The sequence below is a fragment of the Ctenopharyngodon idella genome, chromosome 7 (assembly GCF_019924925.1).
Source record: "Ctenopharyngodon idella isolate HZGC_01 chromosome 7, HZGC01, whole genome shotgun sequence".
NCBI lineage: Eukaryota > Metazoa > Chordata > Actinopteri > Cypriniformes > Xenocyprididae > Ctenopharyngodon > Ctenopharyngodon idella.
Genome location: NC_067226.1, coordinates 9,488,749 through 9,514,696, shown reverse-complemented (window position 1 = coordinate 9,514,696; position 25,948 = coordinate 9,488,749). Strand labels below are relative to the sequence as shown.

At 37.3% G+C, this 25,948-nt stretch overlaps 1 protein-coding gene across 1 annotated transcript in view; it reads left to right on the top strand.

Moving 5' to 3' along the window:
* The window catches only part of nfatc3a (nuclear factor of activated T cells 3a), an 81,081-nt gene extending 59,975 nt beyond the window's left edge, over positions 1-21,106 (top strand). The window contains exons 7-10 of the mRNA XM_051900227.1: positions 1,775-1,830; positions 2,452-2,578; positions 5,897-6,913; positions 18,440-21,106. Coding sequence (XP_051756187.1) covers positions 1,775-1,830; positions 2,452-2,578; positions 5,897-6,913; positions 18,440-18,519 — 1,280 coding nt within the window. The 3' untranslated portion in view covers positions 18,520-21,106. The remainder of the gene's footprint in view (positions 1-1,774; positions 1,831-2,451; positions 2,579-5,896; positions 6,914-18,439) is intronic.
* The last annotated feature ends 4,842 nt before the right edge of the window (positions 21,107-25,948 follow it).

The following is a 25,948-nucleotide window of genomic DNA, read 5'->3' as shown; positions in this document are numbered from 1 at the left end:
GAACTGGATAGCAGAAGTTGTACTTACTACTGCCCTCATATTCAGGAATAAAAAGAAACTTAAAAGGGCAATATTATTTTATATGTAAAGCTTTACAGGGTTTTCACCTATAGTCCTCAAAGATTATTCATTTGTTTTGGTTACAGTGAGATAATATAAATGGCAGATAAGGAATATTAAATTTAATTAAGTGTTTACTATGGGGAAAAAAAGCTAACCAAAAAAGTTTTTATAATTAATGATTCAGGAAATTATAAGTGAAGAGTTACATTAACCATCTGTTTCAATTCATGTTAGTTTCCGCTTGCCAGCAGGACATTTAATTCCACATAATGACACACAAAGGCTTTGTATGATTTTGCCAGAATTTATTTTTCACGAGTTTGTTTATCATACTAGTAATAACAGAACAGCAGTATTTCTGAGCTGAAGAATTAGGACAGCATGCGTTCTTGTGTGTGTTCTTGGAGTCTGGTTCCTGTTTGAACCTGCCCTCATGTGGGGCCCTCTCTGGTGTCCGGTGAATGTCAACATGTGCTGCTGTACTACTACTGCTGAAATTACAGGCATCCAAGGTCATTCTCATATTAACAAATTGCCTTTTGACACAGAAGGGAGTTGAGACTCTACACAGTAACCTTGTGTAAACAGCAGTCTCTGGAGTGTAATGCACCAGGTGATTATGAAACTGCTCACAGCGGTATCTTCAATTTGATAGCAGTCCTCAAATCGTGCCCACTACATTAACCTTTTGAAATTTTTCCCCAATATTCCCACATTGTTAGACATTAATTTTAGACATTCTTGGGAGTATACTGCTGTTTGACCCATGTTAGACTTATGTCAAGCACAAACTTCAAAGCTGGAAAAGTGTTTAAGACTGTAAATCAGATCTGCTGTTTGTGCAGTTTATGTAATTTATGATCCATGAAGTGACTGATCCAGGATCAGTCTTAACCGGTTGGCTCTGGTCCCTTGGCTTTTATTTTCTGTCTGTAATACGTCTGCGCAGTTGATTAGCTTCATGTCAAAGGAAAAATGAGATGACAGCATGTTTCCGAGAGATCCTGTGCCTCTCCATGGGCAGCATGTGGATGCGTTGTGCACTGAATTCATTAATTCCACGCATCTTGCCATGATTCAACAATAAATAAAGTTATTCCACACATCTCTCTAAGACTCTAACGACCTTATAAATTGCATCATTACCTGTTAGGGGCTTAAGAGTCTTCTCTGTTCCTCTCAGTAAAGGCCAAACAGAGTGAGACTGATCTGATTTGAGTATCCCACTGTGAAGAACTCACTCTGCTAATAAAGCTCCAGCATTTCTAGTCCTCTTTCTTGGGAGTATTTAATATAACATTTGGTTTTTGTGGTCAGGTCATTGTTATATGCAGTCCCTGCATAGAGCTGACATTTTGATCTATTCGAGCAATTGAGCCTCTTTCCTTTTGTGGAAAAACGCTTATCGTTTGCAAGCAAATTCAATTAATCATTTTATCATTCCAAAGGTGAAGCACAATTTTTCATGCTTCTCATTGTATTCGGTGCAGGAGCACCTGTAGAAACATGCAGCAGTAAAGCTCCCCATTACTGATTAGCTATTTGTAACCTAGAAGTTTCAGTGGACATGATGGTTGTGGCGGTAATAACGAGAGGGTCAAGTTACCTACATTTGAGGGGCAAATATTGGCACACAGAGTTCAGTTGAGGTCATTGTAGCCGGCCTAATATGTTGTTCTCGCGTATGCAGCTAATGCTTTTCTTCCTTCAGATGGAAGACCGCAGTGGGAGGTGGAGGCGAAGATCATCAGAGAGAAGAGTCATGGAGTAAGTGAATGCTTTTCTTTTTACACGACTCAATAAATATTTGCCAACAAAAGCAGAGACATAAATATGTCTGCATAGCATTTTTCAGTCTTTCTTTTCTTCTTTAACTGAACTAAAAGCTGAAATTCCCATCAGTCCTCTGAATGTTTTAACACATGATAGATTTTAGGACATTTTTTGAATATAGTTAGTTTGCATTTATTGTCGTTGTATTTGATGTACAACGAAATGTGATCTCTCTCATAAAAAACAAACTGTATTCGACCACATTCCACACACATACACGCACACCCACACACACAAAAAACAATTAGTATATATAAAAATATGGAAGAAAAATGTAAATCCTAAAAAACAGATTAAAGTATCTTGTGCATGTTATTGCAATAATATGGCATTGTGCATCCTTTCAAAATTGTTAAAGTAGCTATGGAAGAATAGAGGCAGGGGAGAGGGAGTTCAAAGATGACTGTTGGGTCGAAACTTTCTGAATCTGGAAGTGCGAGTCTTTAGAGCTGTGTTTGAACTTTGTATTCTTCTGTGGAACAACTTTAAGAGGTTTGCCTCAGACATCCATGATGTGTTGTTTAGTAAAGTTATGTTTCATGTCTCCATCTATAGTCAAACATTGTGGTGGAGGTGCCTCCTTATCACAGTAAGACGGTCACTTCAGCAGTGCAGGTGCAGTTCTACGTGTGCAATGGCAAGCGGAAAAGGAGCCAGTCACACCGCTTTACCTATCTGCCAGGTTTGTATTCGACAACACGTTCCATATTACAACACTCATTTCCTAAAGGAAATAATGGCTGAGAATATTACTCAACTATTTGTTGCTCTTAACTAAGCAATGTCATGTACTTTTATGACCTCATATAAATTTATATACACTACCGTTTAGTTTGGGGTAAGATATATATATATATATATATATAACAGTTATTTAATAGTTATTTAGTTATTTATTTTAATATATTCTATTTTATCTTTAAGTTTAAAATGTAATTTATTCCTTTCATGGCCAAGCTGATTTGGTAACACTCTATAATAAGGTTCATTAGTTAAACATTAGTTAATGTATTAACTAACATGAACTAACTATGAGCAATACATTTGTTACTGTATTTACTAATCTTTGTTAACGTTAGTTAAGGAAAATACAGTTCATTGTTTGTTCATGTTAGTTCATAGTACATTAACTAATGTTAACAAGATTTTAATAATGTATTACTAAATGTTGAAATTAACATTAACAAAGATTAATACATGCTGTAGAAGTGCAGTTCATTATTAGTTCATGCTAAGTAATGTAGTTAATTAATGTTAACTAATGAACCTTATTGTAAAGTGTTACCGCTGATTTTTTTTTTTTTTTTTTTTTTTTTTTTTTTGCAGCCATTACTTCAATCTTCCAACATTTTTTTTTTTTAAGATTCTTTATGACTAGAAATTTCAAAAGAACAGAAATAGAAATCTTTTATACCAAAGTAAAAATCTTTATTGTCAGTAATTGTCAAATTAATGTATTTTTGCTGAATAAAACTATTAATTAAAAAAAAAAAAAAAAAAAGTACCTTCATAGGTCCTGAGTGCTTCACAGGTTCAGGTTGTATTTTACTCAATACAGCTCTGTTAAAGATGAGCTCAATATGTTTTTGTAATTGTGGTTACATTTTACAGTTAAAAAAAAAAAAAAAGCCAAAATAACATTAATTAATAACTGATACATCACAATATAAACAAGAAAATGCAATATAAAATATATTGAATCATGTAATGTATTATGGAATTTGTGACAAATGCAATAATGTAATATAATGTCCACATTACTACAAGAATTGGATTATGTTTGAGTCTGGCCTTCATGCAAAACAGTTTTCTTACTAACTTCACCTAACAGTAACAAGAATGGCACACATGTGGGTTTTCACAACAGAGTCACCCGTTTGATCATGCCAGCGTTCCTCTGCACTGTGCACCAGTGTGGTTAGGGATGAGGTTGTTCCAGTAACAGTTGAGCACCTGGTAACCGCTCATGTAAAACACCATAAAGAAAGAATCAGCATGATTTACATGTGGCAAGAGCCATGCAAATTTATTATTTATTATTATTACTCAAGAACTAGACCCCTTCACTGTCTTTGTCTTTCTGTTTTTCTCGCTCTCATTAAATGCTCTCATTCTGTTTCCATCTCCTGTTAGCTTCATCTGTCTTAAGAGTCATATTCTGGAGAATTGCTTTGCGTTTTGAAAAATTTTCCCTATGAAAAGTCTGAGCTTGAATCATGAGCTTGATGATTCACATGACAATAATAATGTGTCTCACATGTTTAGTTGACATGCATTACATCAGCACATTTATTAGCTCTGCTTTTGAAATTGATTTGTGCATACATATGTGGGATAGACCAGCATCCAGGGTGCAATAAAAGGTTACATCTAATTATGGCTTATAGAGTTTCTAATAAAGTGTAATCATGTGTAGTTCTCATAGCATTAAGCTGGTTTGGTATTAATTTCCCAAAGTGAGTCAAACCGAAAAACAGCGTTGGCGTAATTGAATCACACGTGAGCAACTTTTTTCTGTCTCTATCTCTGAGTTGCATGCTAACCTGTAGAAGAGATTGAGAAAAAAAAAAGAGAGGGAGAGTGAGAGAGCGAGATAGGCCCAGCCTCCCGCCCACCCTCTCCGCTCCACAAAGCACCCACTCAAATTAGGGTTTCCTGTTTTCCACACTAACCCGTCAGGTTTCAGCCAATCAGATGACAGCACAGGCAGCCAATATTATGAACAGGCCACGGCGACTGTGGTTGCCATGGCATCAGCCCACTGAGAAAGTGGCATGGCGGGGGAAGGGCTGAGGTGCTGTGTTGTTAGAGTAGAGCCAGACTTTTCATGGGTAATGAATAAGACGTCTGATGTGATAAGCAGAGATCTTAATCCAGATTTAAACTATATACAGTGTGAATGCTGTTAGGCCTGCGAGGAAGTAGTTTGTAATCCACCTAATTGATTGTCTGAGGCTTCTTTGTTTGTCACAGACAAATCCACCAGCTTTGGTCTAAAATGCACCTGGAAGCGAATGCTATTAGCTGTATTAATCAACTGAAACTAAACTTTTTTTTTCCAAGTGCATTATATGTACACAGTGAGTAACACCAGACTCAAATGCATTCACACTCTCTCCCACACATGGTCGCCACTTGCACTTCATATAAGGAAACTACAGTTTTACCACAGTAATGGCCTTGCAGCAGCGTATGGGCTGTGAACTGGATTTTGATTCCCATTTGGAGCAATGCTGGAGGGCAGACAGCATTCTTCAGTTCCCAAATTCAGCACTGGTTTACATGGCACTCAAGCAGGCAACATATGTTCTCTCAGAGTCCGCAGCAAGTAAAAATATCCCCCACTCATGCAGGCCAGGGAAATGGCAGATCGGGAAATGGGTTACTGAACACTATGTGTTACTATTACTCATTGTGTGCACATTTAGGAGTGGAGAGAAGAGTTTGATGGAAGTATTGGCTCATAATGAAATATGTGCAATTTTTATACTGAGCATAATTCTTGAACATATGTTAGCCATATAATTTTGCTGTCAGATTTATTGGAGATGGGAAATGGGACAAGAGTTCATTAGTGCTGTGAATCTATTAAACTTTAAAAGAAATTTCCAGTCCAGGATGGTTAATCAGTTTGATATGCTAATGTAATGGCATCATGACATCTCAATATGATCACAATAAAAGTATAAATAAAAATACCTGAAGGTGTATTACTGATATTACTGAAAAGTACCAAATTTGTGAAACAGTTAATTACTGTTCAGGCTAATTCAGTGACATTTTATAGCTAATGAGATTTCAAATAAGATTATCAAGTAAAGTTTTTTTTTTTTTTTTTTTTCTCTCTTCCTTTTTTACCCATATATTTCTCTCTCTCTCTCTCTCTCTCTCTCTCTCTCTCTCTCTCTCTCTCTCTCTCTCTCTCTCTCTCTCTCTCTCTCTCTCTCTCTCTCTCTCTCTCTCTCTCTCTTTCTCTCTCTCTCTCTCTCCATCCTTCCAGTCCTGGTCAAGCAAGAACATAGGGATGATCTGGACTCCCCTGCCGTGCCGCCCATGTCTATGCCTCTGGTCCATGCTGCCAGTTTGGTCTGCGCTCAGCCGCTGTCCTCCCCAGAGCACTCCCACCCACCAGACGGCCTTCTGTCTAGCTCCCCACGTGGCCTGGCTACAGGCCTGCACCCACTCCAGGCCCCCTGCGCCCCAATGGGCTCCCCAACTCTTCCCCACCTGCCCCACCTTCAGGCTCAAGGGCTGAATGCACCTCCCGAATGCCAGATGCCCTTCCACCCAGGCCCTGCTGCTACTGCCAGGCCGTCTTACCCACCCATACAGCACAACATGCCATTCAACGGTCAGCACAGTCTTCCTATGACTGTGGGCTCCCCACAGGCCTATGAGCGGATGACGTTCCAGTCCGATCCGGCCGGGTGTCACACCCTGGGTTTGGGGATGGTGTACGGCCCAACTTCTTCAACACCCACCTCTGGAGTGCCGCCGGGACCTGGCTCCAGCCCCAGCCATGCAGCCTGTACAGGTAGCAACCAGGTCATGGCCCACTCAGCCCCTCACCATCACTCTCTAGGCTATCACTGCCCCACTCCAGGTCAGGTCCCATCACCCACCCACACGCTGGGACAGCCAGTCCCACAGCTTCAGCGTCCACTGGTCTACCATCCAGCCGGGCAGCGTTCTGCCTCCTGCCCCACACCCTCCAGTGCTCCTGCTCGTATGGTGCCATCTCCCCACTCTGGGCCCTCGTCCCCCCAGCTCCATTCCCTCCCCTACCATTCGCCTACTTCCCCGTCTCCTACATCCAGCAGCCCCTTGGGGCCCATGACGCTCTCTGGACAGCCTTCCCCACAGGCTAGCAGCCCTGTTTTGGCTGGGTTGTCCCCTTCAGGTCCTTTGGTGCACCCCCTGAGCCAACAGGGAGAGAGGCTGAACATCAAACAGGAGCCAGAGGATAGAGAGCCCACTTTCCGTACCATTGGCTTGCAGGACATTACGCTTGATGATGGTGAGTCATTGCATTTTGTTAAACACTGTCTTTTTATCTCATGACACTTGATAGGATTTGAATGTGCATGGTCCCTTTCACATTTAGCCTCAGTGGCCACCGCAATTTCCGGTGCAGTGCAGTGTATGGAAATGATAAGAAAATGAAGCACAAAATATTGATATATGATCACCTTTATGCTAAAGATATTTAAAGCTAAAGCTGTTTTAATATAATATAAAATGTTTTGCTCTCTACAGTTAAAAATATATGTATTATACTATATTATAATATAATTTGTTGTGATTGACATGTATTAAAAATATGACAGAAAGAGTTCGCTGCTACCACAGTTTGCTAGGGGAGAATACTATACTGGAAGATTTCGTAGCTCTGAGATTTTAGTGCAAATATGAAGACAGTTTCCATTGCATTTGGTTTAGCTATGATGATTAAAACAACAATGCATGAATCCCACCAGCAGACATGTCTGTTTTCCCCCCTTCGTTATAGTTTCTGTAGTACTCACTGAAATAATTACCTTTTTATTAACTTTATTCATATATGATATTTATGGATATTAGAGTATGACAGGTACTTGCAGTAATGTAATCAGTGTAAATAATACATTAAGGGTGAATAAATATGTGTGAATCGGTGCAGTAGAAGCTTATTCATAACAGGAACTAGTATAGCAAGAACAATAGAATGTTATAAATAAACAAGTTAATGCTTAATTTACTAAAAAATGAATTTGCATGCATAAGTTGCCTGAGGCATTACAGTGGTTGGCAGGTCCCAGATTTTAAGAGTATCATGACATAGGGCGGATTCATTACGCTGGTAATCCTTCTTAGCAGAACTGTGAGACCGAACGTTAGTAGTGTGGGGGAGGGAAAGAGGCTGTGTTTGGAGTCGCTTACTACCTTTTTACTCTCACTGTTTCTGCAGTGTATATACTATAGTATTTCAAAAATCATTTTTTCTTTCCGGACAAGTAACTTTTTTAAATTGGACAAGTGAATGACCTGTTTATTTGTCCAAAGGACAAGCACATAACAAAGCTAAATGTCAAGCCCTGCTGTATACAGTAGTGCATGCTATTTCAATGCAATGCACTCAATGTGACCTTACGTTTTTTAAAAATATGTGACATTATTTGCAATTTAAAAGAACTTTTATATTTTAATATATTTTAAATTTAATTTATTCATATGAGGGCAAAGCTGACTTTTAGCAGCAATTACTCCAGTCTTCAGTGTCACATGATCCTTCAGAAATCATTATATGCTGATTTGGTACTCAAGAACAATTTCTTATTATTAGTTAAAAACAGTGCTGCTAAATATTTTTGTGGAAACTAATACATTTTTTTCAGGATTACATTCTTTGATCAGTTAAAAAAATGCAGCATGCCTTTGAAATAGAAACCTTTTGTAACATTATAAATGTCACTTTTGATCAATTTAATGTGTCCTTGCTGAATGAAAGTATAAATTTCTTGAAAAAAAAAAAAAAAAAAAATTAATCTTACTGACCCCAAACTGTATATAACCATTTTTATCTTTAAGCTAAGTTGTCATCAGTCACAATTACATGCACATAATGAGGTAATGACAGCATGAACAATAGCATACTACTAGTTAAAATGTTTGTTTTTGTGTCTTTAAAAATAGTCAATATTCAGTGTTTACTGTGCAGAATACAGTAAGCCGTACCGTAGTATTCCATTCTGGATGTAGCCAGAGCGAGAGAGCTTGTTCCTTAGCTTCAGTGTTTATGTGGATAGTTTTTGCTGACGGTGTGTTTATGTGAGAAGCACAGAAAACAGACCACAATGGATTCCTTATTCAAAGCCATTTACAACTGAAAATGTGTTTGCTGTGTGGGCTGTATTACACTGAACCTGGTGCATCTATCACAGTAGATTATTTTTTCATGGATGGCTGATGAGAGAGTTCAGGATAATGCTGTTCATCAGCACAGATTCCAGCAATGTCGTCATTTTTGTAAGACACTAGTGTTGTGCTGACAGACGATAGTATCGTGTATCAGCAATAATCAGAGATATTGCTGATGCTTTTGACGATATCAAGACGATAATTGGCTCGTTTTCCCATTAATTTATTAAGTTATTATTATTATTATTATAAGGCTTGTGTTATTATTAGGATCTACAATTCATTTGCCTTCCCTAATTTCATAATGACATCACCACATAACCACACTTGCAACACTGATAGACGTGTATGAGGATTGAGGAATCCTCAAAGTAAATGTCTTTAAAACTACAAAACTACATCCCACATCAAAATTGAATTGCAAGGTGATCTATTCACAAATTGTCAAGAATGATTGTTATAAAAGAGACACATCATTCTTGTAGTTGTTGTTTAAGCAAAGGCACATAACACATAAAACATTTTAATGCTACTAATAACAATACAATTACAAATTAATAATAATAATATGTTATTACTAAAATGATATAGGCCTAATGACAGCCTTTAGGTCCGGACACAGCACAGTAATCAGTCATTGGTGAAAATTAAAAGCAGCTTCAAACACTGACTTAAAAATTGAATCTTTTTATTTTTTCCCTATCCTTAATGTATGTCCACAAGAGAAAAATAAAGCCAATACATTAAGATAGTTGATATACCGTTATCAGCATTGAGGTAGATTCAACTCTCATTGTGTCTGAGAGAATTAATCCGCTGACAGCGTCAGATGCCAAAAGCTCTGTCGGTTTTTGCTTTCACTTTCAGGGAATAATTGACTGTGGTTGGAGAGTCCTTCGCCGACATAACTCTTGTGCAAAGTTTGCAAGTTGCATGTGTGATATCCACGGGTTGTATATTTCTATGCGATGTGACATTTTTCTTCATGACCAACTTCATATTAGTCCACAAAATGATTTTTAAAAAAAATATTTTTTTCCCGCAATAATAAAACAAAGTAAAAAATTAAATAAATTGTAAATAAACAAGTCAATAAGTAAGTTAATGCTCAAATAAGTAAACAAACCCCCACGCGATAATATCATGTATCGGCATTCTCACAGGCTGACGATATGATGATATGACTATGGTACATATCATCCCCCACTTTAAGATACCATTCCTGGACCAGAATTCGATCACGGGGAGTCACTTCTGCTTTCTGCCAATCTTCCGTTACATATTCAAATGTGCAGTCAGACAGAGTTAATAAACAGCTTGAGTCACTCAAATTAGACAAGTGTGTGTGTGTGTGTGTAGTGAAGTGTGAGTCCAGAAGGATTCAGCATTTTTAATTAAAACAAACACACACACACACACACACACACACACTTCACACATTTGGCCAGCAGCATACTAATTCACAGATGTGCACGTTCTAATTCACCATTTCACATACGTGTGCTCATACACTCTCGATATTTCAAAATAGGCATGCTCAGCCACACAAGCTCACTGCCTACATGTTGCTCACATATACTGTAACATTAGCCGTCCTCATGCATTCAGTGTGCGAGATGGGATGGAGTTGAGCCTTTTTAAAAGTGAAATTTTGAACTGATTCCACCAGGGACTGTATCCTCCCTAAAGCACACACTATAAATAGGGTCTGTGTCATTCTGACTGAAGCTCTTGAGTACCGTCGAGTTGTTAAGGAGGTCAGAAATGAACTGCAAATAGAACAGAACACAGCTCCAGTCACTGACATAAACCTTCTTTCACGTCAACATACAGCCACCACTATTATTGAAATGTACAGCATGTTTTGCGAAAGCATTATGATAGGCCTATTTAATGAATAAACTGAAACTATAAACACTATTTAGAAAAATGCATGTCATTTATTTACCATATTCCATATATTATATTGCATGATTATTGCATTTAAGTATAACGTTTTAATTTTTCTTGCTCTCTTGTCTCTCGATACTGTTCATAAGAGTCATGAATCACTCTTCATGGTTAACTGTAAGTGCTCTGCAGCTGGCTGAGAGTTTCACTAGATTTAAATGTAAGTTTATGTATCAGTCAGACTCTGCAGTTCTTAATCACACTTTCCTGGCACTTTTATGGCCCCAGATACTTCAGTTCCATTTGATGAATCACTTTTCAGCAGAATTCAGTGGCTGTCACTTTGTCAGTTACAGTGCATTCTGGGAGTTGTGTGATTTCTGTGATCATTTAGTGTAAAACCTGGTGTTTATTTACAAATCGCACCGGCTTTCATTTCCAAAGCTGTTTTGATACTGGTTAAACAAGTTTTAATAATGCTTACTAGCAGATTGTGGTAGGCGGGGATCCCACCTGATAGTCCGGTCCTATTGTTTTTATTCCAGGTCTACATGGAGTCAGTGCTACAACTGGGTGGATTGAAGTTTATTTATATAGAAAGCTCATATGTAAGGGCTGGAACTGTTTGGGGTTTTTCATGGACAAATAAGAATCGTTCGTACGGTGCTGTGTGTTTGTGTGTGTGTGTGTGTGAACAGATGGCACAGGTGATGTCAAAGACTCTTTGCAGGTGGTGTTGGGGAGGGGCTACAGACAGACTGACAGATGGACGACAAAAAAACAGGGAATTGACACAAACGCGCACACTTTCAAACAGAAAGGTCATAAAATGAAATAGAATATAGGAGATGTAAATAAGTTATTAAAAGAGTATTGTAATTTGAGAAGTCTACTATTAGTACCATTGGATTTATCTCTCAACATGATATCCATGATTAAATGTAGACGGCTTATGTGCCGATGGAGCCGTATGTATGTATGTGTGTGTGTGTGTGTGTGTTCGTGTAAGACGAGCATAAGGAATTGGGTGCCATATTTTCCCTGATGAGTTTGGATTGGTTCCCTCGTGCTGAACAGAAGGAGCTGTGTGTGTCAGTACTTACTCTAGTCTTAGTCACTTCTTTTTTCTCTTGCCTCATCTCTTCTTTCCTCTCCTCTCTTTTTCATGTCAATTGTATTTAATTAATGTCCTCCCAGAGGTCTGTGTTTGAGATGTGTACGCAGGCGTGTGCTTGTGCTCCTTTGTTCTCGTGGATGTCTGTGTGCAGCTGCCACCCCGGCATGAGTGCACTGATCTGGGTTAATAATAGGCAAAGGCCTGCTGTCTTCGGGTCCCGTATTCCTGACGTACTCTACACACACACAAACACGGTTTCTCACTTTGTGTCCTAGAGCTAATATCTCAGTGTCAGCCTGTTCTGCCAAGGGATGACAATTAGTTTTAACGTGTGGAATTTACTAAAGTAACCATAATCAAATTTGTTTTGTTCGAACTGCTCCTTATAACGTATATCCTCATGTGCTGCTCTCATCCGTTATTTGTCTGTTTCCCTCTTTCCGTTTGTGGGTACGGAAACTTCATCGTGCAACATATTCCAGGTCTGTAGCTTTTAGCCAGTGGTAAATGACTGTGTCAAATTAATAACACAACTTCTCTCATCTCTGAGGGAAAAAGAGAGTGTGGAAGGGAAAAAACAGAGCTCTGGGCCCAACGCAGCTCGTTAAACACAATCAGAGAACTCTTCTGAAACCACTGGAAACCTGGTTTCGTGTCATCTTTCCGTACAATTACAGTTACAGGAACATAATTTTGAGGTCTTGGCGGAGGTGGGCAGCGGTGTTGTGGTCTGTCCAATTTGCAATGCTGTGGTGTTTGGCTGCAGAGATGTGGCATGGTGCAAAGATCCTAGGGAATTGATGTGACAGGGGTGAGCTCTCTGACCAGGAAACTCCAACTCATACTTATTTGTTCTCTGGCATGACATTTTCACCTTATTATGTTGTGTATATGAGTGGGAAAAAATCTCTATTCTCTTGTTTTATCTATTATTTTTTTCTGTACTACTCTTGTTTTGTTCACCCAAAATAAAAATTCATTTTATGTAGAAGAAAAAGATATTCTGAAGAATGTTTAACCTAACAGGTTTGATGCCTTTTTACTCCCAATTGAATGGACCCAAAAAAAAAAATTTTTTTGAAAAATGTCTTTTTTCTTTTCTTTTATGCTGTTTTATGAAGAAAGATCAGATAAATGAACATTGGATATTACATATTGGATACAGGTTTTGATTTTTTTAATTTTTGGGTCTTTTAAGGTTAAGTTTGATATTGTTACACTGCTAATATTGTTGATAAATTGCTTGTCTTTCCTCATTTGTAAGTTGATTTGGATAAAAGTGTCTGCTAAATGATTAAATGTACTGGATAATTCTGTTTTGTATGGCATAATTTGAATTTTGCATTTATTTGTTTTGTTGGAAACTTTGTTCCACTGTGCATCTTTTTATATATATATATATATCTCTAAATCTGCTGATTCAAAGTTCCTTTATGAATCTAGTTATAGAAGTAAAATGTGTATTTGGGTGGAGGAGGGAGGCCAGAATAATTGTGGTAAGGAGTGCAACATGTGGCTGTGTGTATGCACATTGTGCTTTGATCTTATGATTTTAGTTATAAGAATGTGCTCCTCTCAAACTTTTATTAGGAACGTTTTGTTTTATTCACCTGGGATAATCTGTTTTCATTTTAAAATTCACTTGAAGAGTTCCTTTTTAAATATTTATTTTTCATAATTTAAACAAAAAAATTCTCCATAAGTTGAACACACATTAAAACGCAACAATCGGCTTGAGTTTTTTTAACGGCACCTACACAGCTATATAGTTTTGCCCCATGGCTACACTGTACTGATTGTTAATGCCAATGACTAAACATGTAAAACATGTTAAAGAGGTTGCGGCAGCCTCTGGTCAAAGAAAATGGGGGTGAATCACTGACTCTTTAGATGGGGAATCCACAATGTGATTCACAGATCAAACTAACTGCCCCCTTGTGCTCTCTCAGGCACTTTTTGTCTCTCTTTTTTAGTTGTTTAAAAAAAAAAAAGAGAGAGATTTGTGTAGTTTAATGTACAGAGGTCATAAAAAAGCAAACCAAGAGAACACCCTGTCATTACCCATGTCCTAAAAACAGTCTAGATTTCACATCTAGTTTTGAAGCTACAGATCCCTTCATTTAAACATCTGACTTGTTTTTTTGTTTTTTTCCGAAATGGAAATTGGTGTTCTCTATCAGGTGCCCCGGCTAATGAGGTCAGTCTTACCTAGTATAATACTTTCCATCGTAACACAATGCATTCGCTGCTTTGAAAATAGAACAAAATATGTCTCATCATCAGGATCTCACCTACAATGGAATCACATTTCATAGTTCCTGTTTTAGGAAATGGGTGTTACATCATTTTTTAACTCTGGCAATTTTGCAACTCTGCTAATTTCTAAGTATAGTTTAAAATGTTAGTTTATTTGTTTTGTTATTTTCTAGCAATACACACAAAAATAGACATTTAAGTAAAATGTACATTTATAAAACTATCCCATAGGGTAACAGGGTTGCAAATTTAGCTTAAATTAAGTGGTCACTCAGTAGGGCTAACTAGTGTGAGACCAAATATTTGTTATAAATTTATATTTTTCCTTAAATTAAAAAAAAAAAAAAACCAGTTCCAGATCCAGTAACCAGTTAGTCATTGTTATTTTCATGTTGCCCATTTCTGGTTATTCAGAGAGTGAGAGCCCATCTCAACTGATGCCTCAGTTAACGGTCAGCCAGTGCAGTGGCTAGTCCAGTGATTCACAGTCTCGGGGCAGCACCGTCAAACAATATCATTTACCCCAGCTCAGAGTTTTGCTGTTGGAAAGCTCTCAGGCTCAGACCCTGTATATCATATGGTAATAAGGGATGGCCCCTACCACTCATCCACAGAGGATCCCCGTTTAAAGACTCTACACTGAGACTCTCAAGCATTATGCGAAATAGATTGAGATGAATCATGCTTTCTTACATGTGGGGAAAGACGATGTTGAAACCTCTCAAGTCAGTTGCTGCTATATTGCGATATATTGCACAGTAACTTCCCGTATTTAACTGAGTCAGATGCATCGCTAATATCGACAGAGCTCAGGTCTCAGTTTAGACATTTACTCCCTCAATATGTTGATGAGATTTGTACTTTGTGCTGTTCACAGTTCATTCACAGTAAGCAACTGTAATTGGAATAGAGTTTTTATAGACTCTGAGTCTCCTGAGGTGACTTGCTTTCCAGACTGGTCCAAACGTTGAACAAAGAGAGTACGCATTGAAACTGCAGCGTGTATGTGTGTGTTTGAATGAACATGAGAAACTACAGTGTGCTTTAGTGTCACAAAAATGGAAAAAGTGAGAAAAGAAAGCTTTTGATCTAGAAGCAGACAGGAAAATAACGTTTTAAAATAAGAAAGTCCTCTTCAAAGTAGAACGAATACCGTGGCAGATGACATATTAGTCTTCTCTAAAAAAAAAATCGGTACCCTTAAAAATCTGCCAATACCACAGGCACACCACAGACGCTGATTAAATAGCTGTCTGTATTTATTGACTGACTGTGTACTGACATACATTTTTTTAATTTGTTATTTTTCTCTTTACCAGATGTTTGTGTGTGTGTTTAATGCTTCATGGCAATAGCTAAATAATAGCTAAATAATAATAGCCTCTTTTTTTTCCAATTATATATATATATTTTTACTTCATTATTGCTTTTAAACACGTATCTGCAATAGTTTGTTGTTTATGGCACATATATATATATATATGTGTGCGTGTGTGTGTGTGTATGTATGTGTGTGTGTGTATATATATATATATATATATATATATATATATATATATATATATATATACACACACATACAAATATATATATATATATATATTTATATATATATATATTTATAATATATATGTATATATATGAGAGTTGCAAATTATTGAATAAGTGTGATAAGTCTGACATTTACATTTACTCAGTATGTTTTGTAAGTTGTATCAGTCTTCTACTACAATGTGTGTGAGGTTGTGCAGTGCACGTTGTGCAGAGTGTGTGTGTAAGATTGTTAGATTGTTTGTGCGGCGTGAGAGGCAGACAACAGCACGTTGAGTGGCTTTTAAAGCAGAACTCACAATCAGCCCAGAGCAGGTCTGCATGTGTGAAGTGTGTTCATGCAAGAGGAAGAGCCGCCTACGCCAACAGGATGATCTGTGACAGCGGCTGGGCATTTGAAACACAACACACAGACACACACTCAAAACATGCGAGTTTCGCACACAAAAACCATCACAAAATAATAACATCAACCACATAAGAAAGGTACCAAAACAACGCTAAACTTCGAACACACAGAATAACAGTTGACAGCTGTGAACAACATAAACCTAATAATAAACATGAATAAAAACACTAAAAAATCACTAATAAAAGACGCCATGCACAAAGCAACACAAGATATAATCTTCAGTATACACAAATAACTACAATACTTATGCAAAAGTGACACACCTGAATGATACTAACGTGACGGCACGATAGTAAGTTGTCATGACATTTAGATTTTTTTTAAACACCAAAGAGTCGCGTGTAAGTCATCACAAACATCAGTAGTATTACATACTAACGCACACTACACAACCGCTTTAAATATTCACCCTACGTCAGGATTATTGTAGGAGATGTTCATTATTTTGATTTACCGAGCAGATCAGCACAGTCCTTTATATGGTGTTCTGCCACTTTTTTGTAACACCATCTGCCATATTTCACATTTAAACACACGTATTCTTTCATTTACCTTTAATGCTATTTTTATCACCATGTCCAGCTCTTTGCCTTTAGATGTCTTGTTACCAAATGACTGTTTATGCCGTTATATATGTCCACTAAAGCTTATCTGTAATCCTGTGTAGGCAATAGAGTGACATATTTGTTCACTTTGACTGAGCTCACCTTTTTTTTTTTTTTTTTTTTTTTTTTTTTTTTTTTTGGAAAATGTGGTGAAACCTGGTCCATCCCAGTCAGTCATGGTTTGTCTGGGTGAGGAATGCAGGGATTATTAACTCGCTTGCAGAGGCAGGTACCCGTATGAATGATACCTGAGGCCCCCTTCAACAGTCAAACTTGTTTATCTGCTCTGCGGCTTTTCCCTCAGATTTGTCATCGCCTTTTATAGATGTTTTTTACTCCGATGACAAGCTTGGAAATCTGGTCATTGAATGTTGTGGTGAGTGTGTCAAAACCTGCCATCTCTCCTAAGGAACAATAATTTTTTTCCACGAAGTAAGGAACCATCTTTGCCCTAGATTTCTCTCTCTTCTCTGTTGTTTTTCTTTTTTATAGGATGAATTTTTGTCGTTGAAAGATTTTTTCATCATCGTGCTTGCTAAAACTAGGCATTTTATATGCTTTATGAGAAAATCCACTATCCAATAGCGCATGTGTAGAGAAATGGCCACATTTTCATGGCATTAATCAGAACCCTGCTGGGACAAACTGTTAAAAAAAAAAAGTTTGGCTACTTGCTTAACCTCAGTCTCTCTGCCTGCTAAAGTAATTACCACACTTGCTCTACTGTCTTCTGGGATATGGAACATGTGTTTTAACAATGGATCAATTTTATACAGGCTTTTCATAGTGCTCTAAAAGCTCAAGCCAACAGGCGAGAGGAAATGTAATCAAAGGCCATTAAACTCATAATGAACTGATGCGACTGCCTGCACCGAAGCCTAGTAGTTAAAGAAACGGAGGATGACTTTATAGCCTGTTTTGTGGTCATCTTATTAAGAGTGCTGCTGTCAGAACTTACATCCTCACGTACACAGACGCACGCTAGCACGCAAATTTTTCTGAGTAGTCATACCAAAGTTTTTTTTCTGCCCCCTTTTATCTGTCTTTTATTTCCATCGGCCCTCAAGGATGATGTCTGTACTCGACTTTACACAGCTCAACACTGCCCTTCAATGGTTAGATACAGTAATGGTTTTTAAAATGCTCAAGGGGTAGTAAATTCTTTTTTTTTTTTTCTTTTTTTTTTGAAAGAAATTAATGCTTTTATTCAGCAAGGACACATGAAATTTATCAGAAGTGACAGTTAAGACAATAGTGTTACAAAAATGTTCTATTTCAAATAAGTTATTTTGAACTATATTTATAAAGGATCCTGAAAAATATATCAGTTTACACAAAAATATTAAGCTGTCATGTCACCTTTATTTAGTGCTTCATACAATACAGATTGTTTCAAAGCAGCTTTACATTATTCAGTTGAAATCAGTCCAGTTTTTATTCAGTTCGGTTCAATAACTGTGTAAAGTTCATCAGTTATGGAATGAGTTCAGTTCAGCTATAAAGCATCTCTGGGGAAAGCACTGATGTTGTCATCCAATTCAGTTCATTTCTCATCCAATAGTGTTAAGTCATTATTGTCGAATATTAAGTGTCCTCAACTAAGCAAGCAAAAGGCGACGGTGGCAAGGAACTCCATCGATGACAAATGGGGATGAGAAATAAGAAATGTTTCTTGAGCAGAGCACCAAATCAGCATATTAGAATGATTTCTGAAGGATCATGTGACTGAAGACTAGAGTAATGATGCTGAATAACACCTATACCATCACAGGAATAAATTACATTTTGAATAATGTCTCTTTTTGTGTCTTTCAGTGAATGAGATCATAGGCAGAGACATGTCTCAGGCCCCAGGGGCTCATGGGGGCTCTCCAGCTGCACACAGTCAGTCCTAGCCCACAACACACCACGTCAGACTCTCAGACAATCTTCACAGGACTCCAGAGCTGGTCGGCAAGTTTTAACCCAATAGGCTGAAAACGACCTTCCCCAGCGTGGATCCAGTGCAATTTAATGACAATTATTGCTTACCCTTGATTCATGAACACAGCTATATACTGTACGCAAAATCAGGTGTACTGTACACGTGTGCAGACATGGTTGAGTGGGAGTAAACTTAGATTCGTTCTCTTGGAAATAAAACCAATAATTCAGGGCTCTCTGACAGCATGATGTATTATTATTTGCGGCTTGCAGATTTACCCCTCGGATTGGCTAGCTATGCAGTCGAGCACCCTCATCCCTGACCGGAATATGCAGCAATTCTACAGTCACTTTAGTGGAATAACCGAGGGCTGCTCGAACCATGATAGATGCCCTCATTTCGCCTTCTTACCAGCGGAAATGCCGCCTTTTTCAGTACACATTCTCCCAGTGCTGCCCTCTAGTGGACGGCCCTCAGGCGCTGCACTGAGTCTGTAGTAATAATATGCAACATTCCACATGTCTAGTGACTTTCTGAGCTGTAGATAATGTCTGATGATAGGCCCATTTCCTCTTCAGGTTGAACAAATGCCTTATGTAGTAGCTGTGATTGTTAACAGGCTTTATGCTGAGAATTTATATTAGTTTTTATTTCTTTTCTTTTCTTTTTTTTTGAAAGGGGACATGGTAAAATCCAGTGTGTGTATTTTATACTTAGTAGCTGAGCTTCATCTTGTGTTCTGGAGTGCTGTGAATTGTGTTAGATCAATCTTACTTTCACAGTGCTGTTCTTTAAAAGTCAAATTAATTGTTCTCAGATTCTAAAGATAACGTTTTGTACAGTTGCATGGGAAGATAAACTCATTTAGACCAAAAGGTCTGAAGAGAATAAAGTCTATATATAAAGTCTATATATATATATATATATATATATATATAGACTTTATCTTCATTGAACTCAAACATAAAATTATGTTGACTATGCTGAGACTCGCTTTTGTGCCTTCGATTAGACAAAAAAATGCATTGGAAAAAAAACATTGCAGGTTTGATGTCAAGGAATAACCATATTCAATTGGTTGAATTTTTTTTTTTTTTTTTTTTTTTTTTTTTGGCCCATAAAAGGTTGCATCTTGACAATCAACAAGTGAATTTCCTGTTACTATAAAGTGACTTGAAAGCTGCTCTCAGTTTGTGTCATTGCTGCATTCTGGGACTTTTCATAAAGGTTGAAATCCAAACCATCTATATCAGCCCATCTTAGACAATTATAGTGCTCATATTTGCTCACAATTTGCTCTCATGTGGACAAAAACAGTTTAGGCTGGTTTCCTCTGTACTTCACTCTTTGGGTCAGACACAAACGACGGACACTGCCAGAGCAGATGCAGTTTGATGCAAACAAATCTATTAATTTCTATTGGTTCCTTGCCTTAAAAGTTTAATTTGAAGATTACAGTTGTTTTCTCAACTGTTTTTTTTTTTCTTCATGAAAACTGGCACAATTCAATTAAGATTTTTTCTTATCTTTTTTTCAGTCTTTGTGAGACATACAGCTGTATTCATGACTGTTAATTATGTTTGAAAAAGAAAAAACTGCTATGCACTATAAACCTGCCTTCTGCCTATAAGAAAAAAAAAAAAATAGAAAAAAGAAAACCTTGATGCCTCTAGACTAGATGCTGTAGAGATGCTTCTTCATAGGGTAGTATGCCAGACAAGAGTTCTGTGTGTCAAGATGTGTCTGTTCATGCACAGAGCAAGCATCTGAACAGTTTTGTGTGGATGCGCTTATGTCAGTTTGTATCCAATGAATTGTAGATATTTGTTTTTGTATTTTTAAAAACCTCTGAATTTAAATGGTGTAAAAGCACACGGATACATTAGGCTATGCAAGGACAGACAATATGACGGTGTGACTGATTTTCAAACATACAAATAGCAGGTTTGTTTGTTACTCTTGCATCTATACAGTATGTAAGTATATATATATTTTGTTGTATGTAAACCCTTACATATAGTGACAGGTGTTTTTAATGACACTTGACTATTTAATTTAAACTATCAAATATACGTAGGAAAGCCTTAACTTGTGTTAAAATTCAGTTTTAGAGAATGTGTGTCATAAGGTTTGAGTTTGATTTAGCAATAGTGTTTTTTTGAGAATCAAGACAGAAAAACAAACAAACTGATGGGGAGTTCTGGGATGAAGCAGGGTCCCCAGATAAGCACCTATTTTCATTCTTTAGAAACCAAAGATCGAACAATGTGTTCCCATTTTACATACAGATGACAACGCAGACACCAGAACTCTATTTTTGATACTTTGAAATGGATGTCATTCCTAAAGTTTGGGTAGCTTGGATGGTTTGTAAAATAAAAGTACAGGTTCAGTTGATGTTTACGGAGCCTTGTATTGTTGTTTCATGTACATTTTGTATTTAACATTTTGTAATTTTTAAGACTGCAGTGCTTTTTGAAATTATTCAAAGGGAACACCATGCGGCATAGGCTCTTCTGAGGTAGTGTATCAATAAAAAGAATAAATGCCCAAATGTCTCTTATTGTGTCGGTCTGTCTTGAATTCTGCATGCGTTAAGAATGACATTTCTAAAATTAGTGAATAGGCTGCACACAATGGTCTGTCATCATGATTTACTTCAGAATAACATCACATATTCACCATACTCCTAACATTAGAGTGGACGAAGCCATTGTAACTTGTGTCGAGGCATCCGATCTCAATCGTTATTTTAGCTGTACAAAAACTGTCTGTTTTGCAGCTTGACGTCGCAAACTCTTATTTATTAGCATATTTTAATTTATTATCACAATCGCATAAACGCAGTTTGTAGCACTTATTATTATTCCATTTACTGTTATTCTTCCAGTTATTTACTATAGTGGTTAATGAATTGGAAGTGCCCACACATTCTGCCATGTAGCTACAAATTTAGCAGAATTAAAGGTGCCCTTGAAAAAAAGAAAAAAAAACAATGACATCAACCAGCATAATACTGATCAGTTAGGTTTATTTTGCTATAATAATTGTACATTATCCCAGGGCTACTTAAATCAAGAGCTGTTGATTTCAGTCAAAATTATATTGCAATAATTTAGTGGTCAGAATTATTGGCACCCTTGGTAAATATGATCAAACATGGCTGTAAAAATAAATCTGCATTGTTTCTCCTTTTGATCTTTCATTCAAAAAAAAAAATCCTAAGAGTAAAATATCTCTGAAATATATTCCAGTTCATTTTTACATTTTTAGATGAGATGAGATGCTTGATGACTAACTTTTAAGCGCAGCTTTGAGCCAAGAATTTTTTTACTCTTAAGTCAATTCTTAGAAGTGTTCTTGTAATTCTCAAAGGCTTGATAAATACAGGCCCAGATGTACAGCAAAAGATTGTTGAGCTTCACAAAATACAAAGTGGCTATAAGAAAATACCTAAAGCATTGAAAATCCCCATTTCCACCATCAGGGCAAAAATCAAGAAGTTCCAATCAACTGAAGATGTTACAAATCGCCTGAAAGAGGACTTGTGTCTATATCGTCCTAATGCATGGTGAGGAGGAGAGTTAGCCTAAGAAAAGCCTAAGAAAAATTATCAAACAGCACCTACATCACCACAAGTTGTTCGGGAGGGTTTCAAGAAAAATCCTCCTTGCTCATCCAAAAACAAACTCCAGTATATTCAGTTGTCAGACACGACTGGAACTTCAAACAGCACTGGCTTCTGTGGTCAGATGAAAGTGAAAAAAATATTTAAAGGCCCCATGCCCACGGTTAAATATACTGCTGGATCTTTAATGTTGTGGGCCTATTCTTCTGCTGGAGGTCCTGGACATCTTGTTCAGATACATGGTATCATGGATTCTATCAAATACCAACAGATAAAAAAAATCAAAACCTGACTCCCTCTGCTAGGAATCTTATAATAGGCTATGTTTGGATCTTCAGTCAGGACAATGATCCAAAACAAACATCAAAATCAACACAAAAATGTGTCACTGAGCACAAAATGAAGCTTCTGCCATGGCCGTCCCAGTCCCCTGACCTGAACCCTAAAGAAAATGTGTGGAGTGAACTGAAGACGAGAAGCACCAACATGGAGCTGGGAATCTGAAGGATCTGGAGAGATTCAGTATGGAGGAATGATCTCTGATCTCTTATCAGGTGTTCTCCAAAATCATCAGGCATTATAGGTGAAGACTCAGAGCTGTTATCTTGGCAAAAGAAGGTTGAAAAAAGTATTGAATAAAAGGGTGTCTATAATTCTGACCACAAGTGTATGTCATTTGACTGCCGAATCAACTGAAGCTCTTGCTGGGTATGTATGTATGTATACAGTAGTCAACATTTGAAGTGGATCAAAAATCTTTCATCAAAGTTGTCCTAAAACTAGAGATGGGCAGATTGAGGCTTCGCGAAACACTGAAGCAGTTGAAGAAAATGTGCAGTAATGTGTCGAGGCTTCGGAACAATCTGACACCCGTCTCCACGGTGACCCCTAGTGGTCAGAACAGTGTAAATGCCACAAAACTCAGGCCAAACATGCATAAAAACACCTTTTACAAATCTATTGCAAATGTTTTATTGAAAGTAAAATCTATTAAATGCAATTAACTAATAAGATTATCTAATAAGATTAAATATAGAGTGTCTGTATAATATGTGTTCTTTTATCAATTTTCAGGGCTTGTTTTTTTTTTTTTGTTCCATGGCTCAAGCTAAACAGGCCAATAAGAGATTAATAACATTATTCATTTTAATTATTCTAATGTCTAATTAAAACATCTACAAATGTATAAAACTGATCAGAGATCTGGTAAAACCATAGGGAAAATCCTTGATCAATTGTTCTCAGTGAATCTGCATGATTCATGGGTTCACTTTATCATCGCCCTCTACTGGTGAACCATTGAAGTTTCGAAACAGTTTTGACGTAACGAAGCTTTGTTTTACTGAAATCACGTGACTTTGACAGTTTGATACACTTCTTATCACTAGCTGTGTCTCATTTCATTTAATTTCGAAGGCTGCATCCTCCTGAGGACGCATCCTGTGAAGGATGAGATATACGGAGTGTCCTTAACCAGAATTAAACGAGACATCCTTCATAAGACAAACAGCAGTATCACGTTGCTATGCCAACACGTTCACGGCAGCATCATTGCGCTCTCACAACAGATAAATTAATGAAAATTATTTATAAATTTGGAAAGTAATTTGAAAAGAAAATATATTCACTTGTTTTATTTTAGGTAATGCTTGAGGAGCTGTAGTGTATGTACAACATATATTTGTTGCAGAGACAAAAGAGGGGGGTATTAAGAAGAATAGTTTAAAACAAAAACAAGCTTGAAATTACTTACAATTAAACACCACATCTTTACTTGTACTGTAGCCTACATGTACATCTGCCGCGGCCGCTATTTTTTTTTTTTTTTTTTTTTTCAAATAAATGACGGTTGTTAACAGTGATGCAAAGAACTGTGGGCTATCTGCAGCAGCGAAGGATACACCTCATGCATCCTCCGAATTCCTGTGAAAGAAGGACGCGTTCGAAGGTCGCGTTCGGAGTGTCCTACTTACTTTTCTGAAATGATACAGCCTCAATGACTAGAAGCATGAAGTGCTCTAAAACTTCCTGGTATACGGCTGTGTTGACCTTGGACCTCAGAAAACACAGTGGACCAACACCAGTAGATGACATGGCACCCCAAACCATCACTGACTGTGGAAACTTTACACTGGACCTCAAGCAACATGGATTATGTGCCTCTCCTCTCTTCCTCCAGACTCTGGGACCCTGATTTCCAAAGGAAATGCAAAATTTACTTTCAACAGAGAACATAACTTTGGACCACTCAGCAGCAGTCCAGTCCTTTTTGTCTTTAGCCCAGGCGAGACGCTTCTGACGCTGTCTGTTGTTCAAGAGTGGCTTGACACAAGGAATGCGACAGCTGAAACCCATGTCTTGCATACGTCTGTGCGTAGTGGTTCTTGAAGCACTGACTCTAGCTGCAGTCCACTCTTTGTGAATCTCCCCCACATTTTTTGAATGGGTTTTGTTTCACAATCCTCTCCAGGGTGCGGTTATCCCTATTGCTTGTACACTTTTAATGACATATGCAACCGTCGAATGCGACCTCCGGAGGACGCAGCCTTCGAAATGAGACACAGCTACTGATTCGAAACAAAAGATTCATAAAGCTTCGGAGCTTCATGAAGCAGTGTTTCGAAATCGGCCATCACTACTTAAAACCTTCTTCTTAGTTTTTAGGACATCTTTGATTAACTTTTTTTGATCCACTTCAAATGTTGACTACTAATATATATATATATATATATATGTATATAGGAGTCAACATTTGAAGTGTCTATATATATATATATTTTATAGGCATTATAGCTGTAGAACATCATCAGTTTTCTCATTCTGCCATTGGACAGACTAAATATAAAGTTGGATATCTGAGGCCTCCTAAATAGTACATATAAAATGTATTCCACATATTAAACTTAACGTTGTTTCGATCCATTTTGAAAATTGTGGGTTAAGTTAGACCAGCATAAACTGCTTAGACTAGTCTTGCAAGTTAGTTAGTGATCTTGTTGTTGTTTTTTAAGTCAGTTACATAAAAAGGTAGATTGGTCTAATTTAAATCCAAAAAGTAAGACTGATTAGCCCTAACTAATTGCTAGCTGGCCTGACTAGTTCTTAAGACAGTCTTAACTTAGTGGCTATGTTTATGCTAATGGCCGCAGACTGAAACAGAGTAGCCAATATTTCATGACACTGCTTGTTAAGTAGTGATGTAAGGAGTAGGGGTTCCTGGTCAAAGCCTCGACTTTTCAACTGAAAATTATCTCAACAGTCATTTATGAGCACCATGTATAATCATATCACACATTTAACCAAAGCTTTTAAAAACCCAGCATTTCAGACACCAATATTAATGATTTGTAAAAAAAAAAAAAAAAAAAAATCACTGTCTGTCCATCTGAGATTTCAATATGGAGATGAAAATTAGAATCCTGATATTTTCAGTAGCGTTACAACACATTCAGGGGTGCGGGAAGTAGGCTTAGGGGTGCTGGGAGTGCTGCAGCACCCCCTGTTTTCATGCAAAGCAAATTTTTGTTCAGTTACATTTATTCATTATCATTTAATTTGATCACATACTTTGTTTGTAATAAACACTTTGAATGGGCTATAAAAATTTTGTGTTTTTTTATGAAGAACAACTAAAATAAAAACGCTTTACGGGCTCAAACATAGGCAGAGTTTCTAATAACATGTTTTTGCAGCATTGAACAGTGTAGCCAATCACAGACATATCTGTTGATTTCTGGAGCGCAATGAGATGTTAGGATCCACTCACCACTCA